Genomic DNA, 18,425 nt, shown 5'->3' with positions numbered 1-18,425 from the left:
TTGCCCACTCATTCAGTTTTTGTGTAAGCACATGAACACTCCTTATGTCCTCATCATACCACACCCTCCATCCTATTTTTGTACCAGTGGCAACTTTGTGTATATATTATATTTGGCTCCTCCTCCAAGTATTAATAAAGATCTAGAATAATTGGCGACCTAGGCCCATTACTTATGTCTTTCCAAAGTGAAAGGAAGACTCGTTAATCCAGTTTCTCCACATTGTGCACACAACCAGTCCTTGGTCTATGCTCAAAATGGCTCCCAGTACCGTGAGATCGCAAATTAAGTTCCACGGAGGCCAGTATGTTGTCACCCTTTATTTACACGTACACAGTGCTTGACACTGGTCCAGCTTCCTTAGAGCCAGCTCTCAGAATGAACAGCACCTTTGACATTCTTGCTTATGTCTGTCAGCCAGGGCTCCCCGACTAGAGCAAGCTAACAACTTTGATCTATGAGGTTCATCCAGCTGACCTCATTATAATCCCTACAGTTCCTATCTTCTGCAACAACCTTTTATGTGGCACTTTACTGAATGCCATCTGTAAATCCAAACACATGACATCTACCAGTTTGTTATGTCCTCAAAGATCTCTAACAAACTGATCATGCATCATGCATAGAAAAATATAAGATTATGAATGGAATAGATACGGTGGAGGCAGGGAGGTTGTTTCCGTTATCAGGTGAATCTAGGACTAGAGGTCATCACCTCAAAATAAAGGGAAGCAGATGTAGGACTGAGGTCAGGAGGAACTTCTTCACTCAAAGGATTGTGAATCTGTAGAATTCCCTGCCCAGTGGTTGAAGCTACCTCACTGAATATTTTTAAAGCAAGGCTAGATAAATTATTGAACAGTAAAGGAATTAAGGGTTATGGTGAATTGGCGGGTAAGTGGAGCTGAGTCTCAAAGATCAGCCATGATCTCATTAAATGGCAGGGCAGGCTTGAGGGGCCTGATGGCTTACTCTTGCTCCTAGTTCTTATAGTTTGCTGGTTCCTGAACAGGAATTAGTCAAATTAATGGCTTTCCAATCTAGTGGAATCCTCCTGAAATCCAGTGAGTTTCAGAAATTTTCTACCAATGCCTCCACTATTTCTGCAACCACTTTCTTTAAAGCCCTTCAACACAGGCCATCAGGTCCTGGTGACCTGTATGCCTTTCATCTCATTAGTTTGTCAAACACTTTGTCCTTTGTGATAGAGACTGTTACAAAACCTTCCCTCCCATTAATACCTTATCTGTTACCTTTGCTGATTTTCTGGGATAATCGAATTAAGCACTCTGAATTTTAAGGTAATGGTGGATCTAAATTCTGAATACTTCAGTGTATGTACCATGTAAAAAGTGAAAGATAGTTTGGCACAAAAGCAAATTACCTTTGTTGAATTTGTTTCTTAGTTTTATATAGCATAGTGAAGGATTAAATATTTCTGTGCAGATGTCAGCCTATGACACTGCCTCAATCATTTTTAATTAAATAATTAACAAGAACAAAACATTTTTAGCCAATGCAACACTATGATACCGAGCATGGATGAGACAAATTAATTATGGTCAGTTATCAGATGTGTGATTTATGAATGTTATTAATAACACTTCACTACTACATTTGTTCATATTCTTATATGTAAAGGTCAATCAATAAAACAAACCCTTATGACTGGCGGAAGCCAATTTTGTGGCTGAACCAGATGTTCCAAAATTAATGATACAGCAAAGCAATTTTTGTGACAGCAAACTGATCAAATCTCTATTAAGATCAAATGAAAATCAATTAGCACTTGCATTAATAAGCTCATTGGGGTCTTCAAGTCCATCTGGTCGACCGAAATTGCGAGAAGGTTGGCTACAGACCACGGTACTGTCCAATCCCCAGGAGGGAACCCCTTTAGGCACTCTACGGATCTCATCAGGATAAAATGCTCCATCTGCCCCACCTGAAATCAAATACATTAAGGCAAAGACAGCTAATTTGCTAACCAATTACAGGAAATTGTATTTCAATAGGAAAAAATATTAGCACATTAAAAAAAAAATCATTCTTTACTATTAAACTAAAGTAATATGTTGAGAGGCTGCTCCCAGCTAGCACCAACCTCTCCCAGGCTCTGCATAAGGGTTTCCAAACTTCAGGCCAGGATGTTTCACAGGTACAACAGAAGGATCCGAAGAATATGGATTTGGATATTGTAAAATCTGTGCATCCTGAGGCTTTGAACTTGGTGAACTTTGCTCTTCATTATCATGCCTACATATCTCTCTTGAAAATTCCTAAGAGAGGTGAGGCAGTTAGAAATAGAATAATTTTTACATCCAGAGTTTTACTAAACAGTCATTTGTAATATAAAGCTACAAACTTCAAGACCATTCAGACAAATCCCATGAGAAACGTCAATTGAAAATTAGGTTATCCACTTATTTCCTGTTTACATTTATTATACTACCAAAATCCAATATCTCAACTACAGTGGAAGAAAAATGTTCACTTGAACAAAATGTATTCATAATTTACACTATTGCATACAATATCGTTCCTTAGTTCAATGGTAAAATCATAAAAGATTCTTTGGCAGTTGAGGTGATATATATACTAACATACACCAACATCTTTCCAAGACTTTCCAACTCTTTTTTAACGTAGGGTGGAATGGGAAAGGTGGGGGCATGGAGATTATGGGAAAGCAAGAGTGCCTTTAATTTGAGAAGTACCTGATAAGACTTTACACTCTAAATGACTCATTTCTCAGAAACCATACAAGCAAACTACTTGAATCACTTGCCTTATTCAGCTCTTCCAGGATTTCCTTCTCCTTGTCAACAATTGCCAACTTTGCTTTAAGTTCCTTTACTTCCTGCTCCTTCTCAGAAAGAAGAACCTGCAAACAATGTGCAAAACAAGAATGATGAAGTTTATCTTCCACCTCAATACTCCTTCAAACGTAGTGTAAAGAGATTGTGACAAATGAAATAAATTTAAAAACACAGCTTAGTTCCATAGGAGTACCCTTACTTCAATCAGGACACTGTGCAATCTTTCATGACTTGGTTTTATTTCTATGCAATATCACAGACACAACCAAAATTGATCAGATTTACTACAAAAATAACAATGAGGTGAATCACACACATTGTTATTATGTGCAAATCTGACAGCAACTTCCAGTGATCACAAATACACAATTAAATGTGGAAACTGTTTTCTAAAATGCTCAGCTCAGCTCTTCTGAAAACTGCATGAGTGGTCAGTGAGTTTTGCAACAGACTAAACCAGCACATTAAAGCTAGCATCTGGAGCTAAATATTAAGATGAACATCCAAGGTAGACAATATCTTTGTACCAAATAAAAAATTAAGAAAGCTAACGTGGAGAAATATGCACTCAAATTTCCTTTCTTAAATAAAGATTCAAAGCAAATCAAAGAACATGAAGTTAATTTATCTCAGTAATATTTTACATGATAATCTTCCTGGTCAGTATTGAAGTGCAGTTGGTTTTAATACAGTTGAAGCATAAGCCGGAGATGATGAGACATGTACATGATGAGGAATGAGTGCATGCTTGGACATTTGGAGTAGATGAAATATCGCCAATAGGTCTTCCTCAAGCTGTACTTTAGATTAACAGCAGAATCTGGTTTAGAACTTTAGAAGCAGAAGTTAGTTGATGCAAGTTCTGCAGAATCTACTTGGCAGTATCGCTTATCTGGCTATTATTTCAAAGTGGTTGCCCAAACAGACATCAAGTAACATGGCAGGAAGATGCAGAATGATCTCGCGCTCAGCTGAGATCCACTATCAAACAGAACCGAAATTTTCCGCAAACTGAAACTGCAAAAATGAAGTAACTCACTTCAGACCATCCACCTATCACTTCCACACCTCTACCCGGCAACTGTCTGAGGCTGAACAAGACTGTTAGGAATTTTGATATCATACTAGATCATAAAACAAAACAAGTAAAATTGCTTATTTCCATCACTGTAGCACAGTTCAACTCTGGCCCCATTCCAGCTCTTCTGCTGAAATCTTCACTCCTGCCTTGGTTACCTCTAATCTCGACTACTCTTGTGTGTCCAAAACTGTTACCAGAGTCTAAAATCACACCAAATCCTTTTCATAATTTGGCCCTGTGCTAAGTGACCTACACTAGCTGCTAGTTAACAGCACCTGAATTTTAAAATTCTTAATCCTGTTTTTAAAATGTTTCCACAGCCCTGTCCTTCCTCTCTGTAATCTCTTGCATTCTTACAATCCTTAGATGTTACCCCTTTCGAATTCCAGAATGAAAATGCCCAAACGTCACTGCTCCCTCACTGGAGGCCATGCCTTTAGCTGCCCAGAACCAAGTGCTGAAATTCTTTCCACAAACTTCTTCACTTGTCTTTCATCTTTAAACTTCCTAAAACAGTACAATTTCTCAGCTTTACAGATCCCAGATGTCCTGCACAGGCAGCTGCGTTTTTTGGATGACAAATCCCAGGGCAAGTCTACAGCAAATGCAAGTTTCATTAATGGTTGCAACCATTTGTTCAAAGCTCAGAATAAACTCAGGTTATTCATAGTTCTAATATTTTGTTGAACTCAGAGTTCAGCCTCAAATTTCATGCCCTCTCCATCAGCACAAGAACATTATCCACCAACAACTTCTCCATTGATAAAATCCTTCTTAAGGCATATTTGCATCAACTACTCTGCATGCTTTCCTTCCTGGTCTCACATCATCTACTCTCCATAAACTTAAAACACTACCACTCAAGACAAAATCCCTAATGACACTTCACATCACTTTCCTTCTTTAAGACATTCCTTAAAATCAATCTCCTTGACCAAGCTTTGATTACCTAATTTAGTATTCCCTTTGACGTATGGTGCCATATTTCGTTTTCAATGCTCCTGTGAGGGATGTTGGGAGTTTTATTATGAAATAGACACTATATAAATAGAAGTTTCAGTTATTAAGCATTCTCATGCCTTCGACACATTTATTTCAAATTCCTTGTCTTCATTTACAAATTACTCCATTTAACTCATTCTATTTCTCAAATCTCCTTTTGTATTCCATCCACAATGCTCTGTTTCCCCCCTCCTTAGCCTTCTATGCAACCTTCCTTCTTCCATTGTCAATATATTCATGGTGAAGCTTAATAATTGTAACTTCTTAAATTGTTATTAGGCAGTACCTATCCTATTTGCTACATCACACTCCCAATACAGGAATGCTTTATGCAGGTCTGACATAAGACCAACATTAACTGATCATCTATTAAGTCATTGAAAATCCAATGACAATTTGAGACAAGGGTTCTCCCTGGCCAAAATTCATCCTTCAACCATCATCCAAACAGATCAGATGATCATTTAGAATATACAAAGTGATGCCAAAGATCTGAAATAATGACCAAAAAAGCCAGAAATAGTGAACAGATTAGGCAACATCTGTAGAAAGAGAAAACAAGTCCGTCAATGGGGCATTTTATAAATTCCTCTTTGGAAATAAAACCAGTCTGATTTTAGGTTAAAACACAGATGGATTCCAACCAAGGCCTCACACCTAAAATACATTCAAAAAGAGATTCTGGAAAAGCTCAGCAGACCTGGCAGCGTCTGTGAAGAAAACATCTGAGTTAATGTTTTGGGTCCGGTGATTCTGCCTCAGAACTGATGATAACGAGGAAAATATTGGTTTGCATGTAGAAAATGAGGAGGAGGAGGAGGAAGAGAGGAAGTAAATGATAGGTGGGGATAGAGGCCAAAGAGAGAGAAGAGCAGTTGGATAGACATAGGAGTTGATAATGATCTGACTAGGAGAGCGAATAACTATCAATGGGGGCTGTTAATGATTAACATTAGGTAGAGCGTAGTGGAAGACTATGTGATAACAAGGCCCGATGTGTGGTGTATGGGGCTAGGACATGGGACAGTTTAGGCCCTAAAATTATTAAACTCGATATCGAGTCCGCAGGGCTGCAGGGTCCCCAAGTGAAAAATGAAGCGTTGTTCTTTCAGCTTGCACTGAGCTTCACTGGAACACTGCAGCAAGCCAGAGACATAGATGCTGCCAGGGAACAGGGTGGTGCGTTAAAGTGGCAGGCAACTCGAAGCTCAGCGTCTTTTTTGCGAGCAGAACATGGATTCACAGAATATCTGTCACCCAGACTATGCTCATTTCCCCAAGGTAGAGGAGACCACACTGTGAGCAGTGACTGAGAGACTAGATTCATCGTGTTGTTTCACCTGGGAGGCATGTTTGGGCCCTTGGATACTGGGGAGGGAGGAGGTAAATGGCAGGTGTTATATCTTTGCTCATTGCAGGGGAAGATGTGGTAGGGGTATTAGGAGTGAAGGAAGAGCAGACTAGAGTGTCCCTGCAGGAATGATGCCTCTGGAAGGTGGACAAGGGAGGGGAGGGGAATGTGTCTGGTGGTGGCATCTCACTGGAGGTGGCAGAAATGGTATCTGATGACGTTCTGGACGTGGATGCTGTGGAATTGTAGGCGAGGACAAGGGGAATCCTATCACTGTTGTGGGAGGGAAGAAAAGGGGTGAAGGAAGCATGGGAGGTGTGTCCGATCCAGTTGAGGGCTCTGTTGAAATGGCGGTGAGGAATTCTTGGTTGAGGAAGAGGGTAGCATTTGAGATAACACGGTGTAGAGCTGGATGAACACAACAGGCCAAGCAGCATCAGAGGGGCAGGAAAGCTGACGTTTTGGGTCAAGACCCTTCTTCAGAAATGGGGGAGGGGAAAGGGATTCTGAAATAATTAAGGACAGAGGGGGAGGCAGATAGAAGATGGATAGAAGGAGAAGATAGACCGGTCAAAGAGGTGGGGGTGGAGCCAGTGAAGGTGAATGCAGGTGGGAAGGTAGGGAGGGTATAGGTCGGTCTAGGGACGGACAGGTCAAGGAGGCAGGATGAGGTTGGTGGGTAGGAGATAGAGGTGGGGCTTGAGGTGGGAGGAATGGTTAGGGAGGCGGGAACTAGCTGGGCTGGTTGTGGGATGCAATCGGGGGAGGGGAGATTTTGAAGCTTGTGAAGTCAACATTGATACCCACATTGATTGGGCATTTTAGAGGCTCCCTTATCAAAGTTGGCCTCATCTGAACATATTTTTTCTTTACTGATGCTGCCAGATCTGCTAAGCTTTTCCAGCAACTTGTGCTTTTGTTCCTGATTTAGTCTCTGCAGATCTTTTGTTTCTTTTAAAACCTAAAATGCACTGTCTGGCCTGAGAGGTCGCCTCTTGCATATACTGATTAAACCTTTAGTTACTGCAGGGCAGTGACTTGAAAGAAATTTTGGGATTTACATTTTACTCCATCAAATCCAACATCTCCTTTCTAACTGATTAGAAATTTAACACGGAGTCAGCCAGGCATTTTAGGTGTGTTCAATACATTCACAACAGTTGTATGATCCTTTGATCTTTTACTTATAAATTCTGTGTCTTGGTATCTCCTCTTTCACTACACCTCAGGAAGGAGCAACACTGTGACAGCTAGTGTTTTCAAATAAAGCTGTTGGACTATAACCTGGTGTTATGTGATTTTTGACAACGTCAGTTGTACAGCGTTAAATCTTCTCTCTAAACACAAACTAGTTTGAAAAAAGTCAAAAATCTTAGTATGCACTACAGAGCATTATTTGAAGTTCAACAGGGCATGGCATTACAGTACATACATTAGGAATATTCACATATCAACTTTGTCAACATCATATGGTGTAAGAAGAAATAATTCAAATTTATATTTTTATAATGTAAACTCAGATATAATACAGAAGGAAAACCAGCAAACCTATGCAAAAGAAAGCAATAAATGTGTTCAGCTAATTTAGAACTATTTATTGTATAAACAAACAATGAGAGCAATCACTCTTGAACAGTACCAAATTGAACATGAGCGTTATGCACTGCTGGGTCCTTGCCGAAGAGATGCAGAAGTTAAGAACAAACGTTTTCGATCACCTAAATAGGGCAGGTTTCAATAAATGTCACACCAAAACACCGAAGAAGAGGAGAGACTCCTCCTAGAATACAGTGATTTAGAATGCCAGAATATAGATGTGCCTAAACAATAAGCTGTTGTTGATGGAGTTTTAAATTCAAGGCATATCTAATAATCAATGTAAATTTTCTCTTTGCCTGCATCAATAAAAAATCTTGTTACGATCAATCCACTCAACTTGTGCACAATTTAGATCTTCAACAGTAACCCATTATCATTCTGCTTTGAATACTACTGAATGGTTTTTACCTTATACTGAACGTCCTCTGCAGCTTCTTGTTTAAGGTCACTGTTTATTTTTAACTGCTGCTTTAATTTTTGCTGGATGTAAACCAGTTCTTCAGCAAAAGCCTGACTTCTTTCATTCTCTTCCTGAAGAAAGACAACCGGCAAAAAACATTGTCAAAGGCAAGCACATTCACCTCCCATTTGGAGCTCTGGTTAAAACAGTTATTTCAGAATAATGAACTGTCATAACCAATTTACAATAAGTTTATACAATTCTATTATTCCAAAGTGGAACAGATTTTCTCTCATCAGGTAAGGGACCGAAATACTCTTAACAGAGAATGTCTCTGTAAAAACTATCTAGCTGAATAGTTACTTTACCCGTTAATGACAAAACATCCTATAATACTGCTTGATTCCTGAGATAGATATTTCTGTTTTTAGATTAGAAAAATAACTAACTTCAGCCAGGTGCCACCCCACAGCCATCCAATCACAGAAGTCAGGATCTCATTCAACTAGTTAACATTAAATCTAAGCTGACTGCATCAAACATTCATGTTAATGGATATAATCACATAAGACAATGGGAACTGAAGAAAGAACACTCTTTGTCACATCCCTGCCCATGTCTGTGAATCCATAAATAAAGTCCTGCTGCTTCAAAGTCAAGTTTTCAAAGGCTTGATACATGTCATCCAATCCCAAGCTGGTACATATCATGACCATAATGGAATAAACGTTTACAGCAGGAACACCAGTGGTAATCATATCTCATTTGACAATTAAATCAACCAAGCAGATATATCTCTTTAGATTTCAACACCAAAATCAAATATGTGGAAGCCATTCAGACCAGTTATCTGAACCAAACTTCTAGACATGAATAGGGAGAATAAAAAAAATCTACTCCACGATTCTCTCAATCATCCAATGTAAATTTTGGTTGGAAATCAGGGAAAGCCTCAAAGTTAACCCTTGAGTTTTTGCATATTTTTACATAAAATTATACCAATTATTCATTCAATCCTTTGAAATTCTACAACAGTGTTATGAAAGTATTTACTGGAATGTAAACTTCTGGACATTCTTCCGAATAGAAGACTTAGGGATAAACGCATCAACCAATCTCATTATCCCTGATCTGTAAGCAGCTACAGTTGGCTTCAGCACAATAGCACGGAGGGAAGTATGGGGATGTGGGGCAGGGCAGGGATTTTTAGCTGATCAGACCTTTAATCTTCGACTATTATACAACCATCTTTGCTATAAAGTGTCAATAGTTATTAACTTAGGACAGAAATAGGTCTTGCAATATTTGGCCAATACTTAACAGCATTTTATTTTGAGACTTCGTAACCTGATTCACGATAGTTATTTGGAAGAGGAATGAGAAAAAACAGACAAGCATCCATTGAATCTCAGCAAGTAAGAGCACATATCTTCAGAAATGGAAAGAAACCAGGAGGAATTTAGGAAATAAAGTGAGAAACGAATGGTTCCCTTCTTCGAAAACTCCACTTATCTAAGTTCATGTCTGTTAAGAGTGGTCAATGTATGGAAAAGGGAGGCAAAACTTTTAATAATTTGCTGCAATTTCAATCAAAATTAAAATTTCAGTTAGCATAACTCTTTCAAAGAGCTGAACACAAAAAAAATTATAGTGGTAACTACTGACTGAAAATGCTTACTTTTGAAAGTACTGAAATTTAAGAATCACCCACACCAGGCTATACAATGTGTTACAGTACCCTCTTCAGTCAGTATTTTGCAAACGATCGGAGAGCTGTTCTTAAATATTACCCCCGTGAAATAATAGGGAAAGGCGGTATAAAAGCTGATACAAGATTATTCAGTATTCTGTGAAAAATCCCAATGGTTATCCAAAATCCCAATGCCAGAGCTAAGATTTTCAGTCTGACAGAGGAGAACTTTGACATTGAATTAAGTTTGCCCTTCCAATAATCTCTGCTGCAATCCTCCTCCACAGAAGTCACTCCTAAGACATCTGTCAATGAAATTGGGAACTCATGTTCAATGTGCAATTTTAAACGGAGATCACCAGAAACAGGGCTTGAGATTGCCTAAATTAGTTTCATGGAATTTCCATTCAGACAGCAGAGTGGACGATTCAGAGAAACAAAAAAAATTGAAAATACAGCATCCTAAATCACTGCAATATCAATTCCAATTCCCTAAAGGTATTGTGGTTATGAAATTTTCATTTGTTAGCAGCATTTCAGTTGAACATCAAGTAGAATCTGGAATTACTTCTTAATAAGGAGACCTCACCTTCAACTCTACATGATCCAAGTTGCTAGCATTAATAGAATTGCTGTTTAGTTATTAAACTAAAATAACATTTCTTACATTTAAAATAAAAGGATCGTGATTGCAAGGTGGAAGCTCAGTGACAGGGGTGTCAGATTTAGGCGCCGAGCATCAACTGAACAGCTAGGAATCAGACAAGGTTCAGGAGGAGCAATAGGACATCCTTGTTTTTGATGACTTTAAACAAATACGGGTGGATTGCAGACATGGTAGATGGTGGATCATAGTACTGCCCAATGGACAAAAAGTCTTCAGTGTACAAAACCAATGATAGGCCACAAAAGACTTAAATGAAAACGCAGGCCACAAGGAAGATGAGCACTATGAGGATTCCACTTCTTAAGCCTGCCCCTCCATTCTATAGTATCATGGCTGATCTGCCTCACGTGTGAACTCCTCTTCTATGTCAGCCCCTCACAGTTCCCAGCTCCAAGTTTTTAAACATCTACCTACCTCCTCTTAATTAATTTCAGTGATCTAACCTCCACCATCCTGTGGGGGAAATAATTTCTTTCACATCTTAGTTTTAAATGAGTTTCTCTTCATTCTATAGCTTTCACCCTTAGTTCAAAATAATCCAACTAGTGGAAAAATCTTCTCAATATCTATCCTGACAGAGGCCCTCAGAATCTTGTACACTTCAATAAAGATCAGTCTTCATTCTTCTAAGTTCTAATGAGAAAGAGTCTAACCTGTTTCACAGATTTTGATCAGGACAACCCCTTCACTCCAGAAAACAGCCTGAATCTCTTTTGAACAGCCTCCAATGCCAGTTTATTCTTTCTTAAATAGGCGGCCAAAACTGTACACAGTACTCCACTAACACTTCTTAAAGCTGAAATAAGACCAATTTGAGACTCCAAACCACTTGCACTAAAGGCCAAAATTCCATTTGCTGTAATGACTTGCTATGTGTGTGTTAACTATTAGTATTCCCTGCACAAAAACACCCAGATCCCTCTGTGCTGCATTTTGGAGTATCTCTCCCATTAAAATCATAGTCTGCTTTTTGTTTCTTTCCAAAGCGCATGACTTCACACCTTTCAACATTACACTTTATTTGCCAAGTTTTGCCCATTCTTTGAGCTGATCTACTTTCTTGATGGACCAAATTGTTTTTTTTGGACAGGAATCGTTTTCTTCTGCACGCAATCAAGTATCTGTTTCAACTTCTGCCACTGCTTATTCACTGACTTTTCCCTTTGTCAACTTTTCCGGTCTACCTTAGGCAGCTCTTTCTTGAAAACTATTATTTAAGTCAAGGACACCGGTTTCCAACCTGAGACGCTTTCCCTCAAACAGGCTTTGAAATTCCAGTTGTGATCACTACCATTATGAGGATCTTTTTCTATTTTGATTTATTAATTGTTGTTAATTTAATTGTTACTAGATAGTCACAATGTTGCAATGTTCAATGAAGACCGTTTTCTGAAGTCATCATAGGCAAAAGATTACAAAGGACTTTGAATAAGATTAGGACGTAACAATTATATTGACCATTTGCCCCAAAGCGAGCAACGCAGGCCCCTAATGAGCCAGTCTTGTCACCCGTTCTTCAATAGTGCCTTTGGAATCAAGTAACTTGAATCTTGCCTACTCACATTTCCAGACACTTCAAATGTGGCAATATGGACTAAGGTGAGAGGTTAGGATTTCAAATGTTAGGAAATGGCTCGACTCTCGTTTGCAGTGCTCAAAGTGAAAACCCAGGTCTTTCCTGTCACTTAGACGTGTTTTGTTATTCCTTATTTGTTAGGATGAAAAAATTCTGGAAAACCTTAGATCAAAGAGATGTTGAAACATTTTCCCTATTATCACTAAAGCAGTTAATAATGTATCAAAACAAGAGCAACTAAGAATGGATAATAAGTGCCAATCTTGTCACATTGAGAATCAAAGTATATTTTAGTCATATTCTTGTTTTGACAAAGGAAATATTTTCTGTCTTAGTGCGAGCTATAGATAATTTGCTAGCAACATAATAAAAACAGAGCATCTGTGTAGACATACTTCAATCTACTACAGATACGAAGTGTACAACATTTTTAGATTGCTAAGTTGGAACCTTAACCAATTAAATATTCCAAGTGAAAAACAGGTGCCCTGATAAAACAAATTCTGAATTACCAGAGATTCTGTTTAATATTTAACAATTAGACAGTGACCATACATCCTGATCAAAGAAAGCACAATGAATATAATACATAATCTAGAAAATAGACAAGCAAGATGTCTTTCTCACTGACTTCCAACCATACTCTTTACAGCATCATTTGTGATTACATAATCTGTTCATTCCATTCAATTTGGATGCAGCAAGGTATTACTCCAGTGACTGTCATACTTACGGCCAACAGCTGCTTGCACTTTTTGTACTTCTCATTTTTTTCCATTATTTCTTTGTTCATTTTACTTATTTGCGTCTGCACCAACAGATCAAATGTATGGTCGAATGGAGTTGGCATGGCTGGAGAGAAAGGAGTAGGATGTTGACTATACCAGTGATAGTTAGATGATCCATGAAAAAAATCAAGTTTTAACTTTTTATTTACCCAGACAAACAATTTAATGTTTTAAGAGCTGTTTTGTTTAATTGATGACAGTCAATGCTGGAACAATTGGACATGTTCAAATTTGGGCTCTAAGCTGGTAATTAAAATATGCAGTTAATTCAGCAGCAAGAAAGAAATTCAGAAGAAAATACAATAACTTTTTTTCTCCTGAGCATGTGCATTTTCGGCAAGCATTTTAGCTATACCTAGATCAATTTATGGAGTTGTACTCCACCAATTTCCTGAAGCCCTGTAATTATACTCCATTCTGGTGCTCATCACTTCCTTTTAGAAGCCATACATAACTTTAAAAAGGTTTACAGCTTATAAAAGTAACACCAAATGAGACGTTAACATATAGGAACAATTTCACTTGTCAGGTGAAATTAAGTGACTGTTCTGTGCCTACCATATTAATTTCACCACTGTCAGCAACACACTATCATGACAAATAGGACTTGGAATAACACCAAGTATCAGCTGGGAAATAAGGAGTATTTGAACTGTTCCAACACAAAAACAGTTTGTAAATCTCTGTTGCTTATGATAGAGTTGTTTTGCTGATAATTCTCTTTGGGTATAAAGGCACTTCAAAAATGTGTCCCACAGTAGTAAATGAAATAAAAAATTGGGAAAAGCAATCTCTACTCAAGAATAAATGAAGATGAAGATGCACATGCAGTACAAGCAGGTGGAGAAATTATTGCTTAACTATCACTTGGTTTGCCTGCGTACTTAATCACTGCGAACTGATATATATTACAACCGAGATTGGAAGCTGATGAAAAGCTTACAAGAAATGCACAAAATATAACACTGAAGAATACTTCAGGAAATTGTGCAGTGCTGGCTTATGCATAAAGCTGGAGCTGAACAATTGCCCTGGTACCTGAAGAGGAATCTTGAATAAAGTCAGCTGCTGCCGCCACTGGAGGCGATTCAGTGTTTGTCCCATTATCAGCTAGTTTCTGCTTCTTCAAGATGGTTTCATTTTTCTTCTCTTCCTATTAATGTGATGATGTATCATTAGATTACTCTATAACTTTCCTTGAATAAAGTAATAATATCCGGATGTCTTACAAAAGCAAAAATGAAATGCACAGAGGCTAAGTAACCGTACGATGTGACAACACTTTCCCAATTTCAAAAACCTGCAAAGTGTCCGGTTTCATCGTTGAGAAACATGTACAAATATACAAGACAGGCAGATTTCAATAGAATTCCATACTGTGGCAACATATGAAAATTGATTATTATTGCCATAATGTTTTCAATCTCTCCAATAATCGCTAGCCTTTAATATCTGCAAAAATCTCATTTTCTCCTCATGCTGCTGTGGTTTTATTGTCCGTTTCATTCTGCTGGACAACTTCAAATAATAACATGTGCATAGCCACATACTGTTAAATCTCTCCTCACAACTTCCTCAATAACTTCATGCTCCACGGAAAACAGGAAGGATTCCTTGAGCTCTCAAAGGCTGTCCATCTTTTCCTATCGTGTGAAATTGTCACAGGAATCAGGACAATGTTCTATTTTGAACAACCACAACTTAAATTGTGGAAATAGCCTTCCTTTCTCCCCGCCAAGGTAAACTTTTCTGTTCTTGAACTCTTGGCTGGTGTGGTGTAATGAGTGCTGGGCAGCCTGCCCTACCTCATCCAAATGCCCATTATTCATGAGTGAGCATTTACTTACAAACCAGGCCCAATTCTCACCACAATCAAACAAAAGATACCTTCACCAAAGAAGCACAGAGTCACGATGACTGAATTTTTCCTCTGCATGTCAGGTGCGCAGAGAAAAACACAACTTGCATTTATACAATGCTTTTCGCAACCTTGGGGTGTTTCAAAGGGCTTTTCAACTCATGAAGTGCTTGTGAAGTACTGCTAATTCTGTAATATAGTAAACAAGGCAGAAATCAATTTGCACACAACAAAGCCCCAAAACAGCGGGTGATAGCAATCAAGATAATAAAGTGTGGAGCTGGATGAACACAGCAGGCCAAGCAGCATCTCAGGAGCACAAAAGCAGGTGATAGCAATCAGACAGTTTATCAAATTGGTTGAGGGAGAGACAGCTGCCGAGGAACCAGGAAGAACTCTCCTGCTTTACATCAAAGTAGTGCATTAATACTTCTCACATCCAGCTAAAAGTGGTTTAATACTGCATCGAAAGGATGGCACCTTTGACAGAGAAATATCTGCTTGGGTTTGTGCACTCAGGTCTTTCTCACGGAGCTTGAACCAACAATAGTCTGATTAGTGATACTACTGAGCCACGACAGAGGCAACTGTCACATTCCCACTGCAGCTGCTGCACAAATTAGGTACTAAATGTACCTGACAGACTATCTAGCAGTCTTGATGTTTCATGTTTAACATGAACCCGAATAAAGTGCTAAGCAGTGAATTTTGATGTGCAATGAGTAGGGTAGATGATTGAATATTAGATAGAATGGGCACAGAGGGAATTGCAGATGGGAGGCAAATGTGGAGCTATCTAATCATCACTTGCTTGCTGGTCACATAATAGGTGTTAGCAACAAAATTTACAACTGGTTGTCCATAAATAATGAGTAAATATCTTAAATGTCTAAACTTAAACCTATGATCATTTAATTGCCATTTTTAAAATTTTGTGAACAAGCTTTGTCATTGTTACATGGACTGCATAGAGGGCCACAGAGCAAACAATGAATCCATGTAACATAACAGGATAAAATGATAAACATTAGGACCTATATCTTCTGATTTGACTGGGAATCCCTATTTCTAACGTACATCAGGCAAAATGTTGTACAGTTCCTTTCCTGTAAAGTTTCAAGTCCATCTTGTGATGGAGGATCCTGCAGAAGTCTTCAACTGCAGGAGTTCTTATAGAGGAGGCCCAATGATTCTTCCATATCGTCCATTTTCCTGGTAGTAAACAAAGTTTTAAAGTCGAAAGCCTCTTTGAAAGGTTTTGGAGAGAAGGCAAGTCTGTGAGGGTAGGGTGAGTGGGTGAGGATGGGATAGCTGCCACTTGAGTGAGAGGACTGAATGCGAGATGAATGAGGGGATGCATGTTAGTTAACGGGAGATGGAGATATCAGGGGTGATGAGAGTAATTGGCAGCACTAGTTTTGATCCTTTTAAATGTTTCAGAGCAAATGCCCATTAACTAAAATGAGAACCCTCTGAAATCGCAGATTCTAACTCAGACTTTTAGACTGTTTTGGGCGGTTCCATGTACTGGGTTACTACCCTTCAGAAGTACAAACTTCCCAGGTAGCTAGTGAGCTAGAATGTCTAAGGGGCCCTGACAGGCACCTTTTAGGGCATGTCAATCCTCCGTCAGTCCAGAAACTAGAAGATCCCGGTCACTGACTCGAATCTGTGTGCCACAATGCAACTGGTACTTCATAAGCAAGGCTTATTTTCTCCATGAGACAGCAACAACAGTGCATATAATTGATAAATATTCAATGATATATTACACATGAAGCATTTTCACATTTAAAGGTTTGAAAACATTAGTTTGTTTGAAAGTCTGGAATATAGGTGGACTGCTTGTAAAGTGGTTACTAATATTACTCTGGACAATTTTTTTTGAAGTCTTTGGCGGGAGTACACATTTAACCTGTTGCACAAGTTTAGAACATAGAACATAGAACATTACAGCACAGTACAGGCCCTTCGGCCCTCGATGTTGTGCCAACCTGTCATAACGATCTCAAGCCCACCTAACCTACACTATTCCATGTACGTCCATATGCTTATCCAATGACAACTTAAATGTATCTAAAGTTGGCGAATCTACTACCATTGCAGGCAAAGCGTTCCATTCCCTTACTACTCTCTGAGTAAAGAAACCACCTCTGATGTCTGTCCTATATCTTTCACCCCTCAATTTAAAGCTATGCCCCCTCGTGCTCACCATCAGCATCCTAGGAAAAAGACTCTCCCTATCCACCCTATCTAACCCTCTGATTATTTTATATGTTTCAATTAAGTCACCTTTCAACCTTCTTCTCTCTAATGAAAACAGCCTCAAGTCCCTCAGCCTTTCCTCGTAAGACCTTCCCTCTATACCAGGCAACATCCTAGTAAATCTCCTCTGCACCCTTTCCAAAGCTTCCATATCCTTCTTATAATGCGGCGACCAGAATTGTACGCAATACTCCAGAGTTTTGTACAGGTGCAGCGTAACCTCTTGGTTCCAAAACTCGATCCCTCTATTAATAAAAGCTAAAACACTGTATGCCTTCTTAACAGCCCTGTCAACCTGGGTGGCAACTTTCAAGGATCTGTGTACATGGACACTGAGATCTCTTTGCTCATCTACACTACCAAGAATCTTACCACTAGCCCAGTACTTTGCCTTCCGGTTACTCCTACCAAAGTGCATCACCTCACACTTGTCTGCATTAAACTCCATTTGTCACATCTAGCCCAGCTCTGCAGCTTATCTATGTCTCTCTGCAACCTACAGCATCCTTCGTCACTATCCACAACTCCACCGACCTTAGTTTCGTCTGCAAATTTACTAACCCATCCTTCTACGCCCTCATCCAAGTCATTTATAAAAATGACAAACAGCAGTGGACCCAACACCGACCCTTGCGGTACATCACTGGTCTCCAGGATTAACATTTCCCATCAACTACCACCCTCTGTCTTCTTTCAGCAAGCCAATTTCCGATCCAGACTGCTATATCTCCCTTCATCTCTGATGAAGGGTCTAGGCCCGAAACGTCAGCTTTTGATTATTGAAAGTTACATGGCCTTAGCTAACTGTTAGTGTTGTTTACTAAAAATCACTTGCTTGGATTCATGGCTTTGAGGCTCTGGTGTTGGGCTGGAATGGACAAGGTCAGAAATCACACGACACCAGGTTATAGTCCAACACAAGCTTTCGGAGGAGTAAGGCTCTGAAAGCTTGCATCTTCAAATAAACCTGTTGGGTCATAACCCGGTCCTGTATGATTTCTGACCTGGATTCATAGCAGCCAAGAGTTCCAGTTTGTTTGGACAATGAATGGAATTTATTTGGGGGTACAACCTGAGAGAGACGCTACCCAACAAAACCAGTTTAAAATTCTCAGACTGCAAATTATGGTTGACCACAATTCTGTTGATGGGCAAAAGAGAGGGCGAAAGCAGTATTTTATTGTTCTCTTGACAAGCCTCTGGCAGAGTTGTTTTGACAATTCCTGAGTAAAATGGCATCCAAAACTCCCAGTGATAATTACCTCTGTTAAGTGTCACCTGTATGCATGTGCCAGGGCATTAACCATCTTATCTTATCCTTTTTTTTCC

At 39.1% G+C, this 18,425-nt stretch overlaps 1 protein-coding gene across 2 annotated transcripts in view; it reads right to left on the bottom strand.

Annotated features, from left to right (window-relative positions):
* tax1bp1b (Tax1 (human T-cell leukemia virus type I) binding protein 1b) overlaps nucleotides 1–18,425 on the bottom strand; it is a 130,792-nt gene that overhangs the window by 13,349 nt on the left and 99,018 nt on the right. For both annotated transcript variants that reach the window (XM_048557898.2, XM_048557888.2), the window contains exons 11-16: nucleotides 14,012–14,126; nucleotides 12,919–13,037; nucleotides 8,261–8,383; nucleotides 2,789–2,884; nucleotides 2,105–2,279; nucleotides 1,794–1,945 (exon numbers count right to left, since the gene is read on the bottom strand). In XM_048557898.2, the coding sequence (XP_048413855.1) occupies nucleotides 1,794–1,945; nucleotides 2,105–2,279; nucleotides 2,789–2,884; nucleotides 8,261–8,383; nucleotides 12,919–13,037; nucleotides 14,012–14,126 (780 nt within the window). The remainder of the gene's footprint in view (nucleotides 1–1,793; nucleotides 1,946–2,104; nucleotides 2,280–2,788; nucleotides 2,885–8,260; nucleotides 8,384–12,918; nucleotides 13,038–14,011; nucleotides 14,127–18,425) is intronic.

Source organism: Stegostoma tigrinum, chromosome 2, assembly GCF_030684315.1.
Source record: "Stegostoma tigrinum isolate sSteTig4 chromosome 2, sSteTig4.hap1, whole genome shotgun sequence".
Classification (NCBI taxonomy): Eukaryota; Metazoa; Chordata; class Chondrichthyes; order Orectolobiformes; family Stegostomatidae; genus Stegostoma; species Stegostoma tigrinum.
This window is presented reverse-complemented; position numbering and strand designations above follow the sequence as displayed.